The following is a 12,472-nucleotide window of genomic DNA, read 5'->3' as shown; positions in this document are numbered from 1 at the left end:
GTCGGGGCGTTCTGCGAACACACGTCCGAGCAGAGACCCCACCTCCTCGCCAAGCCCACCTCTCATGTACCTGTACAGGGGGGGGGGCGCGGTCTGTCTTCTCAAAGCGCACACAGCAGCTCGAGCTGCCCATTGGATTTACTTGCGTTTGACTTGACTTAAGTATTTGCATTGTATGAACTGTGTTTGTATGAACTGAGCACTCAGAAAAAAAGTTATTATTCGGTCAAGAACGTCGCAACACTGAACTTTGATGTCACAGAAGCTTTTATGTTGAACATAAATCAGGAAGGACATCCCATCTTGAGCGGGTGATTAGGAGTGAACTGAGGAACAGATGGCAGCTCTGCACAGCAGCTGAAGGAGAACAACACTCACTGCAAACCTACAGAGATGCATCTAAATAAAAAAAGGACTGGAATTTAACCGCAGGTTAAAAACATAAAAAGCCCAGAACAGAGTGACTGTTTAGTGAACATAAAATGAAAGCAACAAATTAAAACCTGGATGGCAGTATGTGGAACAGGTAGGCAGAATTAAAATGACATGCTGTATTGAAAGTTAACTTCCATGAAAGAAACAAATGAACAGGATTGATCTGAATAACTTTGTAACTTATTGAAATTAAAATCTAATTTCTTTCTGTCCCACCAACAGTTTGATGAGAGAAAGCTGCTGCTGCATCAACCGCTCCAAGTCGTCAATCTGTGAAAGGGTGGTGAAAAAAAAAAAAAAAAAGGTATTCATTTACACTTCATCTCTTCAGTTTTGGCCAAATACATTGTTGTGTCCTGCTGGAGTATGTCAAAGACGGTTAACAACTCATAGCTTCACTAAGGAAAATAACAAACTCGAGATGCTTTCCAAAAACAGTGAAAACTGCCCTGACCTTTGTGGTCAGCTTTAGACAGCAGCAGCTCGACGTCTGAGGATCTGAGGTTCAAATAGAAACAGAAGTCATTCATCACAAATCATAAATCAGTCAAACTAAAGTCAGATGGGCGTTGTGTGGGACATTAGTCTTGAGTTTGGCGGTCATTGGCAGACGTAACAGTTCAGACTAGCCCAAAAATTTGATTTGACCAACCGTTGAGCGCAACAGCTGACGTGTTTTTCTTCTGCTGCGGAGTCTGAGGTTCCGGCTCTGGATCCACGGGGGGGCCGGTGGCAGCAGCTGTACTTTCAAGCCCCTTTTGGGTTCCAGATTTGGACCGGAGGCCCTCAGGTGCAGCTGAAGTGGCGGCGGCGGCGGCGGCGGCAGCAGCAGCAGCAGCAGCAGCAGAGGCCGGGTCGTCAGTTTGGTCGACCTTCTGGGCGGCGGGTGTGCGAGGACTGCTCGTGGCCTCGGCCTTCGGGGCATCCCGGATCATGGCGGAGACGAGTCGCCCGCCGTTCTCAGTGGGCAGAGCGAGTGTCAGCACGTTTTCAGTGCCATTGAAGGACTGGACCGTGGCGAGGAAGCCACTCAACAGCAGGTCCGGAAGGTTTGCAGGCAAGTGTTCGTTACCTGGAAACGAAGAGGAACGATTACAATAAATACACTTATGGTTTAGCTTGAACGGAGAAATAATATAACAAGAACTCGTCACCGTTGAGGGTGCACCGGGTGACCTGGAAGGGGAGCTGCAGCAGGCTCATGGGGATGGGCAGGATACGGGAGAACGACACTTTCTCAGCGTTGCCGTAATCTGCGTAGATGACACTCGCCTCATTCTCGCCGACCTCAACGACCACCGCACGGTACCAGTTGTTGTCGGCTGATTCAAAAAAGAATAAAAAAGGGAGAGCGGAGATGAAAGTGAAGCTAACCCAGCTAGCAATTCCAGGCTAGCCCAGTAACTGTAGGTCGCCCACAGCTTTAGGAGACCAAGATCAAGCTGCACTCAAACTTTCATCAATCAAACTAAGCTTTTCCCTGCTGGTGCATTTTATTAATGCTAATGTGTCACAATGTCAAGAGAATTGTTCAGAATCATTCTGATGCAAGTTAAAAATGAACTTCCTGTTAACACATCACCTTTACCTGCTACAAACCATAGACAGCAGTCAAAACTCCATTAAAACAAACCCTGTTGTTAGCTGCGGAATGTATGCCAGGCTCTAGTCTCCTACTTGTGTACTATGTTTAAAGAAGAACCGCTCCTCAACACGCGCTGTGTAATTACATCGACTAGCAGCCACCAAATTACCAGCTTCCGTCTGCAGAGGCAACAACAGCAGGTGGGCGCTCAACACAAACAGTCAGAGACGGAACATACAAACAGGATGATGGAATTCATGGTGGCTGATTACTCGTCTGTTTCTTCTGAATGTGATGCCTCAACGATGGATCGGCTGATCGGTCTCCTGCATGTGATCTTTTAATGATGATGTCGAAAATGCATTTATGAAAATGCAAGTTCCTCACCAGAGAACCGGGCGCAGCAGGCAGCTCCAACAGCCGGTTTGCACGAGACACTGGAGGACAAAGAGGCCGGAATGTCGCAGCAGTAGGCGGCCAGCTCTGTCATCACCTCCTGAAGCTTCTGCTGGTCCACTGCACAACAACACACGGCAGTTACGACCGGAAGGTGCACAGGACGTTTACCAGTTGAGCACCTACTGACCCTGAACGGGAACGATCAGGTAGAAGAGAGAAGGGCCGCTGATAGCAGCAACACGAGGCTGAAAGGGGGTGTTGAGAGGCAGCTCCACTGCCTTCCAGTCCACTGGGAAACCAGGGGCTGAAACAAGATGAAAAAAACACAATTTTAAAACAGGAGTCCTCAGAACGTCAACGATTGCACTGCATCTACAGGACACGTGCCGTCCAGCAGACCTTTTGATGGCGTTGGAAGCCGGTCCTCGGTTGGCATTTCTTTCAAACTGACTCCGGTCGCCTGGTTGGAGTGTGCATGTTTTGGGCTGTGGTCATTTTCCTGCCCTTTTGCTTGGTGCGTGTGTCCAGAGACAGTTTCTGCTTCTAGCGCCCCAGGAACTTTGGCCAGTTGCTCAGAGATGAGGGCAGTTGCCACATCCTTCCCACTGCTTTCCAGCTTCAAACCGTAACCCTGATCGGTGACGGAAAGGACACGTGCAGAAAGCTGCTTGCCATCCACCAGCCTATCGAAGTACAGCATGGCCTCACTGGTCCACTCTGACCCCACAGGCTCCACACCTGAGACCAAACGCACACACTTTGTGAGAAACGTATTGTTAGGTACCCTTTGTCCAACTATTCAAGACTAGAGTCTTATTATTTCAATTTGAGCCAAAAACATGAACCATCCCATGGCTGAATATGCCAAAGAACGTGTAATACGGCTTGTAATACCATAGTTTCAGTCAGGAATTCCTAAATACACCACAATACAGAAAAAAACAAAGAGGATCTCTTGGTGGCTGAATAAGAATGCAGTTAATTTGAAAAAAGGCCTTAAAATGTTTCAGTAACTGAAGTTAACACTTTCACCCTCCATCACACACACACACACACACCTGTGAGCCAGCAGCAAATAGCCTGAAAGGGTAGAGTCAGGAGTCGGGCTGTAATGGATCGAAGGTGGTTCTTTTCAACTTTCATGCTGTAACCATAGTCCACAAAGTAGACAGACACGTCTTCCGACAGACCCATCACCATCGCCCGATGCCACTTTCCATCGCCTGTGGAGCAAAAAGGACATTTCATACAACTAAATCCCTCAAAACAGACAAAAGAAAACATGATTCAAGGCGGTTGGCAAACAGTGTTACAGATGTGATTCACAACTGCACCATTTCGTAAAAGCAAACTCGTTGGCATTAATAATCAACCCCAAAGCATAACCTTGTTTTGACTCCTATGCCAATGTACAAAGTATTTCACGTCTTAAGAGTGTGTTAAATACAAGTGGTACAATAAACTCACCAGGAAACATGGCACAACAGGGCTCCCCTACTTTGGGTACAAAAGGTGACGCCTTTGCCTCACAATGCTCCTTCAACTCAGCTCCCAGCTCTATCAGCTGCTGATGGTCTAAAAGAGACACATAAAATGAGGAAAGGTTATATGCCAGTATCCAGACATCTCAAACAATCACAAACTCAGTATAATATGTTAGTTTTTCCAAAAGATTTTGAAGAGGAATGAAGATTCTCTGGGAAGAACAGACCGCACATACCTGTGGGGTTGTTGACGCGGCAGTAGAACTCTTGAGGGTTCTCCACGACGCTGGCGAGCAGTGCCACTGTCTGGCCATCACAGGGAAGCCGAGTGCAAGACCACACCAGAGGCTCACAGGCGGCGGTAGGCTCTGAACAGCACATTCATGACACAAAAATCTACATCAATACATTCCTGTCCGCCCGCTTGCTCTCGGCATTTTAGAGCCAAATAGATAAATCATAACATTTTCTTAAAAATACACACTACTAGCCACATTTAATATAATGTTGAAAGATTTACATGACTCTGATTTCATACACCTCACACCTTGGGGGTCCACAGCAGCACTGGCTGTCTGGTCCGCCTGCTGGTCACTAATGGTGGGGACCGGAACGGCGAAGCCAGCAGAGCTCAACAGCTCGGCCATGTTGGCCTGAGGATCGCTGGCCTCGTCGATCATGGTCACTAGCAGCTTGCCGTCATGTTCTCCCGTGATCTCGATGCGCAGTATTCGGTTCACTACCCTCCGCTGCAGAGCCAGCACGCAGTCTTCTGTCCAGCTCTCCCCAACTGGTCGCACACCTGGAAAGGGGCCCAAAGACAGATGTTTGAGAGGCAGTTTCAGAAGGACACAAATGTGCATTTTGAAATTTGAGTCAAATGAACACCATGTGTATAAGTTCTAACCAGTTACATTGTGTTTGGAGTTGAATACGCTACCTGCTAGACCACAAGGTATAGCTTGCATTGGCATGGCCAGTAGGGAAGTGCTGATAGGCTGCAGGTTGGCCAAGTCCACTTCCTCAGAGTTGCCAAAGTCAAGGTAGCCAACACAGATGCGTTCCTCTGATGAATAACCCAAAACTTTGGCTCTGTACCACTGTTTGTCCTCTGAAAGCAACAACACAGGATTAGCTCGGATTTAAAAAGCACGCCACAGGAAAGTACCAATTAGATACTATACTCTATGACACTGGCTTGAAAGCTTAATGTAGAAATGTAGACACAAACAAAACTCCCATTGAATCTACAAATTAGCGGGGTTTTTTCAAATCATACAGCCATTGATAACCCACACGGGTGTTGTCAGTTATTGTAGCTGATCACTCTGTTCCGGTTGAGATTGGATCAGAGCTTTGATGGGAATCTAATAAATTTTACAATTTCGATTTTCTGTTTTTACTCCCTGATTTGGACATCATCCTACGAGATGAGAAGTTATTGTCGACTTGTATTTATCGAAAATGATTTAAACCGTGTGAATAATACAGCCTATTCTTACAGCCCTCTGATTTCATATGTTTTTACTTACAAATTGTAAATGATCAAATCCGTAGGTTTCTGTGATAATTTAATACACCAGGTCGAACACTCATCTCCTTAAAAATATGTGTGGCGCTCGTTTTACACGTTTTAAGTATTCACGTGTGTGTGTACCTGAGAACTGTGCGCAGCAAACTGTGCCCGGGGCCGGCCTGAAGTTCTGAGGCGCTGGGGCCTGAGAGCAGTGTTCCCGCAGCTTCAGCTGCAACTCCCGAATCACTCCTGAAGACAAAGAGCTCTCGGGTGAAACGGGCAAGTCCAGGTCTTGGGTTGCGCCTACCAGATCAAAACTGTACTCACCGGCGTTCTCGACCTTCTGTACAATCATTTCGCTGGGTGACTGGAAGTGGGTGATCAAAACGTAGAAGGCGTCCCCCACTGCCTGTGTCAGTGGCTCTGGTAGCTGAGCCCAAGTGTTGTCATCTTTTCCATCGGAGAGACGTCTGAAGTTGTCCAAAGACGCAGTCACCATAGCGTCTGAGGGGAATTTAACTTTTACATCAGCAAATATATATGGATCGACACGGGTTTTGTGGTTTTAAAAATCGATGAAAAAAAGCACAAAAAATATCAGATGCTGAATCACATTTCATGTTGCCAGTAGCTAAATTCCTTGTATTACTTTAGCAAAGGACTAAGGAATAACACATTTCAGTAAACTGTCTGACGTTACAATGGACATGCAGTTATTCTCCCAAGCTGTGCCACATCCCTGGTCTGCAGTCTGATTTCACATGTGTGGTTGTATACATATGGCTTACCTATTTCCTTCTTAGTGGGTGCTGTGTTGACAGCTTCCTCCTCTGCATAACCGTGATCAAGGAGAAACCTGCTTAAATTCTTTCCTTAAAAAAAAAAAAAAAGAAAGAACGAAAGTTGGGTTTATGGCCTGGTTCCCTGTCACATCGACACGTCATTGTTTATCAGCATTCCGAACTCCTACCCATAGGAAGTGTGATATCCACAGAATGTGTGCAACCATCTTCATGTGTTTCCACCATCCTAGTGGTCAAAATCTTGCCGGCCAAAAGCGGTTTCACTAAAATACAACACTCTGACGACCAGCTGCCAGCCGTTGGCACCACCCCGCTGATACGGCACTGCATTGCCTGAAAGGAATGGACGCACATCATGATGCCATTTGTACAACTAATCAAACGGTCAACGTAAATGTAGTAGGAGTTTTATCATAATCACGCTTAAAACAATTCAAGTGTGTGAATATGCACTCACGCAAGGAGAAAATGGCTGGATATTGGCAGCCAGGGGCTTTATCCTGTCCACAGGGACATTCTCTTCATTGCCAAAGTCAATGTAAAGGATATTAGCAGTCTTCTGGTCAGCAGTTAAGGTCTGGACAAGTCCTCTGTACCAGTTCTGAACGCAAAAAATACAAGCAACTTGGCACAGTCAAAAACTAAAGAAAATATTGTTTCATGTTAAAAGTTTGGGTCTTTTATCAATCTGCTCGAGAAGGCCTCTGCCTACCAGATCACAGGAGAACTTAACCGCACAAACTTCTCCAACATGGGGAACATATGTCGTCACCGATGGGCAGCTGTACGTTTTCTGAAGCTCTGTGCTGATGTTTTGCAGAGCTTCCAGAAGTTTGGGGTTTTGGGCAAGAAGGAAAAACCTGCCAGGGCTGTAGAACTCTAAGACAGATGCCTAGACCACACACAAAGCAAAAATATATTGCGCTTTTGTACTAATTTAACATTGGCTGGATGCAACGGTTAGCAAACAGCTCGTTGTACCTGGATGTCGGCTCCCTTGATGATTTTAGTCATGTGCAAGTCCTTCAAATAGACTCTCTGGAGGCTGGATGCATCACTTTGCTTCAGTAAACAAAGGTTGAACATAGATAACAAATCCCTTACTGAGGGTTATTTGAAATAATTAAAAACGTAAAAGGTTGACTTCCTCTTTGCATTAGAGAATCTCAAAATGAATTACAATGAGATTACCTTTGACTCAGGCAGGCTGCCTCCGTCTCCTGCCAATGGCGAAGCTGTAGTTTCTTTAGGTTTTTCACTTGGATCAAGAAAAACACGCGAGGGAAAATTATATATCGGACATTATGTAATAATTAAACTCCTGACTGGTGTTTTACAAAGTGTTTTTTTGTTGGCATTTAAAAAATTGTTCACAAGCTGACTGTGAGGACTATTCAATGTTAACATAGATTACATTTGAGGTTCTGGATCAAAGGGCTTGCACATGCGTCTGTGTGCCTTCCAGTCTTCTGTCTGACACGCGACGGAGCAGTAAGGCATCTTCTTGCAGCGCTTGCACCGCAAATTTCCTGTCAAGTGAATACTGGTTAATTAGAAACGTTGAATTTCTTGGCACTCTGATGTGGGATGACTTTTGGGGAGGCAAAAACAAACTTTTAAATTGAAATGATCATTTAATAATCTTAATGAAAATATTACATCCTTTTACTTAGTGAGAAGGACCAACACTTGTAAACTGTCAACACTCATTGGTGCAAGACTGCAGGAACTTGACATTCACCTTTACAGGTATGTAAACTTGTGACTTTCATGGTGACAATATTACCTTGCTGACCACAGTAGTTGCAGAAATTTACAGTCAGGGGTGGTGGTGTGGATTCAAAGAACTAGGAAAATATAAGAGAGATTTGTGGGAAAATTACAACGTTGAGCAGATTACATCAATTTATTCATCAAAGAATTGTGTAACTTACTGCAGATTGATCCCTGCCAGCTGATACATTCGTCAGGGCTGCAAACAAAAGAAAAGAGGAACAAAGATGGACGTATCAGATCTGATATCATTGCCACGTTCTAGGTTTGAAATCGTACCGCAAGTCAGTTAATATCCACTGTGCACGGTTGTCCAACAGGTAACGTTACGTCATGGTTACAGATTTACCGTCTCCAATGGCGCCCGACACGGTGCACGCAGCCGTAGCATCGGGCAAGGAGAGAGGCGGCGCCGGGGCCGGAGGCCTCGGGGTGGAGAGAGCCACGGGGCCCGATGATGGCTTCCTCAAGGGCAGGTTGGGTCGAAGCAGGTTTGGAGAGAATGCCCGATACATGGTGTCAGCTGACGAATTGCGTGATGAATTGTGTGTAAAAGGAGAGTGTAACACAAAAATACTTGTTACGTGATGTATAACGTTACAACAATGTCGCTTTGAGCTAAGGCGAAGCCCAAAGAAGAACTTAATGGTTAATGATAACTGCTAGCTAAGTTAGCGGTTAGCCGTTAGCTTAGAATTAAGTTCATTAGCTAGCGTTACACTTGGTGACTCACATTAACAATGAAAACATAACGTTGAATAGTGGTATACTATGAGACGCAACTGAGAATGTAAACCCAAAGATAGTTTTATCTGTACTTTTTATATTGCACAGTGAATATTCACCTTACTGCACGCGTCGGTAGAAAACGTTTAAGTGTCGCACATGCGCAATAGATTTGATTGGTTAGGTCAAAGGGTCCGGATGAAGTTAATTCTGAAGCATGTCGGTCTCAAGGCACATCCTTTAATTTTTTTAAATTCATTTTTAACTTGATTTATACTGTCCTGCGATGAGTTCCTGCAGAATTTGTATCCATAATTGATCCATACATTTAATTTTTTTTTTTTTTTTTAATTTGAAATAATACATATTGAAACTTTTTCCATCCTTTTAAAATAATTGACACTAGAATACAAAAATCAATGCACTAGAGTGAAGGCAGAGAAGAAAGTAAAGTAAACAAGTTGTGTAGTTGTTATGCATATATTAACATATATTATTTATTATTTTATGGGATTTACTGTGGCTATCTGTTCAAATATAGAATTTTCTGTTTGGAGGAAAAGGCACTATACCTGTCCTGTGGTGACGTCCGACTGACGTCATTCTCCCCGGGCTTTTGATTGGCTAATATCGTCTCATCGTTTCTCCCGCAGTGGCCATATTTGTTGATGTGTCATATCAAAGTGACTTGTTGGGGCTATCAGCTGGTAAGGTAGAAATCCCAAAGTTAACTATTACCCCGGTTCTCTGCGCATTGGAGTACACCATGGAGCTCTCGCATTCGGTGAGTGGAAATGTTACCACGCTTTATTTGTCATGTATGTTAGATGGTTGCATTAGCCACGCTAGCTGCTGTGTGGGGCTAACGCCTCTCTTATCAACGTTAGCCTAGCTGGCTAAAGTAAGCAATTCGTCCCTACAATTTGTCAGTCAGCATGTGTCAACTTTATCTAAATCACCCCTTTTATGTTTGTTACGTTAGTAACGTCGACGTTTTGTTCCTAATGCAATGTCTCGGATAACTAAGCGGCTAGCAAGATTAAATCAGCATTGGCAGGGCTAGCGTTCAATTAGCCGAAGTGTTAATAAATCGGCCGTAGCACGTTAAATTTAAATGGCACATTGGCCTGCTGCTTGCTAACTACACATTCAACAACCCGATGCACGGCTACATAATGGGTATCTTTAAAATAGGCTGACTGCTGACATCACGTCGACTGCTATGACAGTGTTCCTACATGACACCTGTCGCAAGAGCGTCATCGTCTTTGTATGGGGAAACATGTTGGTGTGACGAATCATCATTCAAGGACTATAACTTCATTAATTGATCAGTATTAAAAAAGACTCGTTTATCCCGGTCTCTGTGATTAATAACACAATAGACGCTGGCAAAAGTCCTTTTTCGTCCAAGTGAATAAAAGGTTCAACCCATGACTGGATGTTTCCGACAGATCTACTTCGTTTATTGACCTTTCCCGCAGCTTTGGTGGTGATTCCTATCCGTAAGATGAAACGAACAAGAAAAGGGTTATATTTCTTATTCTTGAAATTCGGTCAGATACCAGCTCTTAGGAGCTGCCTTAGGATTTTTCACATTAGACAATATCAGATCATGTCTCTGCTGAAAACATAGATTTGTACACCCCTATTCATTATTGTCATATCCACCGAAGTGTGTTTGCAATGATGATACAAATGATATGTAATGAGGTTGCTTGGTTATCAAATACTTGGTAGTGGAATGACATTCTGCACCACACGCCCGCAAGTGGCACTGCTTGACAGGACCACGCCTCTGACTGTGTGTCTTTCGAGGTATGTGATCCTTTTGAAGGCGGATCACTAACATGAGACTCAACACATCAAGGATAAGATTGTACCCGATTACCAGAAAATCCACTTCCGGCTCCTCACAGAAAAATAAAAAAATGTTATCCAAATATTTTGTTTTGTCTTTGCGTCACCTCTGTCTCTCCTTCTGCTCCGTGTCTGCTTCTCAATCTGTCTCCGCTAGGATTGAGCCCAGAGAGGGGCCGTGGAACAGGCTGCTCCTGCGTCAGACGCACGCACGCAAGCGCGATGGAAGGATCAGAGGTTGAGTCTGTGTCGGAGGGTTTGCCGCCGGCGAATGAGCCTCACAGCAGCACACCTGACGTAAAAGAAGAGGAACAAATCTTTCACAGCACTGCAGATGTGTCAGAAAAGTGCAGCCAGGCGGAAGATGAAGCAGTGCTCCACGGTGAATTAAGAGATACAGCGACAGATGTGCCGGCAGATATAAAGACAAAGTCGGAAGCTCAAACTTGCAGTCAGGAACAGGAAGAGGGGTGTGAACTGGATGCTGATGACAGCTGTGACCGACAAGGCGTTCCCACGGAGTGCAGGATACCTCCACCTTCACATGAGGCTGGAGGAGCTTTGGTAGCACCCGTTGCCATTTTGGGTGATGTGGTAGAAAGCCCTCCTATCCTCGAAGGAACAATAGTAGCCAAATTGAGCTTTGATGAAGTGAAGGATCCTCATGTGACCACTTCCAACGGCAACGAGCAGCCATCAGTCTTGATCAGAGATTGTCCTCCAGAGCCATCGGCCGCTGATGATAGTGGTTCAGCTGAGAGTCTGTCATCCTTTTCTGTCCAAAGCGCTTCCCAAAACTCCTCTTCCGATCCGATCACCACCTCAGGGTCCTGTAATGGCCCGTCCAGCCCCAGTTCAGACACGGTCAGCTCTTCCCTCGCATCCAGCCCGCAGTGCAGTGCCAAAACCTCAGCCCCCTCACAATCGTTGTCAAGTCCGTACGACACTGATTGCAGCCGGAAGCTCATCTCCCAAATCCAGCGCTCGCTGTCACAGGAGTCGCTGCTGGATGAGCTAGAGTCCGAGCTTCTGGCTTGTCAGGGGGAGCGTGGAGGTGAGAGGAAAGGGAGCACACCCGTCAACGGACTCTCCACAGACCAAGGGGACTGCATGTTGGTCTTTGAGAAGTGTGTGCAGCACAAGTACGCACAGCAGGAGAAGTCCATTCATAGGTAAACTGTTCTGTTATGTTGTCCGTTGTTAGATTAATCTAGGTCTCTCTGTCTGGTTAATATGGTGCCTAGTGTAGCTGATGATGTAATAGGCCACCTTCATCCCAGCATTTTAAACTGCTATTTGTTCAGTACTTGTCTTCCATTGCCAGGGGTTTATTCAGCAAGAGATTGACAAACTTTCTATTGGCTGCTTTTCTTTCACCTTTTTCAGTTGTAAATCTGTCTTATTTTGCAGTTGTGAAACAGGCCTTTTTGGCCAATTAACACATAATGACCCTCTCATTTTGCTATTCTGCTCAATTTTGTTTGGCCTTGATAGCAAGAGTCTTGATTCTTAAGCACATGATCTGGTATTGTATGCTAATTAATTTGTGTGTGTGGCGCTTCTTTTGTTTAAAGGCTGCTTGAGGAGAACAAGAGGCACCAGGAGCTGATCCTGGGTATCTGTTCAGAGAAAGACAACATGAGAGAAGAGCTGAAAAAGAGGGCAGAGACCGAAAAGCAGCACATGGCCACCATTAGAAAGGTCAGTTTCGTTCTCCATGGTCTATTCACATTGTTATCCAAAACAGCTGGTGCCGTATGACCGGCACCAACTGTTTTGGAGCACAAACACAAATGATGTGATCCGTATCCAAAACAAAGGTCCTCCTGTAATATTGGGCTATATTTCTCCTGCATAGCTCTCAAAGCTATTTATAATCTGTTTTAGTAAA

At 45.1% G+C, this 12,472-nt stretch overlaps 2 protein-coding genes across 4 annotated transcripts in view; one reads left to right on the top strand and one right to left on the bottom strand.

Moving 5' to 3' along the window:
- Positions 1-249: 249 nt before the first annotated feature.
- tdrd1 (tudor domain containing 1) lies at positions 250-9,376 on the bottom strand. Of its 2 annotated transcripts, none has more exons than XM_040176671.2 (25): positions 9,294-9,376; positions 8,345-8,518; positions 8,157-8,194; positions 8,009-8,069; positions 7,637-7,751; positions 7,414-7,480; positions 7,204-7,284; positions 6,935-7,114; positions 6,680-6,823; positions 6,390-6,555; positions 6,208-6,291; positions 5,747-5,923; positions 5,561-5,668; positions 4,844-5,014; positions 4,451-4,705; positions 4,140-4,271; positions 3,887-3,994; positions 3,478-3,642; positions 2,819-3,157; positions 2,607-2,723; positions 2,408-2,536; positions 1,590-1,757; positions 1,088-1,507; positions 890-933; positions 250-705 (listed from the first exon to the last, which is right to left on the bottom strand). In XM_040176671.2, the coding sequence occupies exons 1-25, from the start codon at positions 9,322-9,324 to the stop codon at positions 625-627; spliced, it is 3,555 nt and encodes a 1,184-aa protein (XP_040032605.2). In that variant the 5' UTR covers positions 9,325-9,376; the 3' UTR covers positions 250-624. The 2 variants fall into 2 exon arrangements, with proteins under 2 accessions (XP_040032605.2, XP_040032606.2); XM_040176672.2 differs by lacking the exon at positions 9,294-9,376 and adding an exon at positions 8,841-8,954.
- ccdc186 (coiled-coil domain-containing protein 186) overlaps positions 9,371-12,472 on the top strand; it is a 20,437-nt gene continuing 17,335 nt past the window's right edge. For both annotated transcript variants that reach the window (XM_040176675.2, XM_040176674.2), the window contains exons 1-3: positions 9,371-9,505; positions 10,739-11,753; positions 12,156-12,282. In XM_040176675.2, coding sequence (XP_040032609.2) covers positions 10,804-11,753; positions 12,156-12,282 — 1,077 coding nt within the window. In that variant the 5' untranslated portion in view covers positions 9,371-9,505; positions 10,739-10,803. The remainder of the gene's footprint in view (positions 9,506-10,738; positions 11,754-12,155; positions 12,283-12,472) is intronic.

Source organism: Gasterosteus aculeatus, chromosome 5, assembly GCF_964276395.1.
Source record: "Gasterosteus aculeatus chromosome 5, fGasAcu3.hap1.1, whole genome shotgun sequence".
NCBI lineage: Eukaryota > Metazoa > Chordata > Actinopteri > Perciformes > Gasterosteidae > Gasterosteus > Gasterosteus aculeatus.
The sequence above is the reverse complement of the archived record's forward strand: the minus strand, read 5'-3'. Positions and strand labels throughout refer to the sequence as shown.

Excerpts from the sequence above, each read along its gene's own strand:
- tdrd1 (XM_040176671.2), bottom strand. The coding sequence starts at position 9,324 with ATGACGTCAGTCGGACGTCACCACAGGACAG. Across the intron at positions 6,824-6,934 it reads TTAAGTTCTCCTGTGATCTG|AACTGGTACAGAGGACTTGT; the intron begins GTAGGCAGAGGC and ends TTTTGCGTTCAG. Across the intron at positions 706-889 it reads GTCTAAAGCTGACCACAAAG|ATTGACGACTTGGAGCGGTT; the intron begins GTCAGGGCAGTT and ends ACCCTTTCACAG.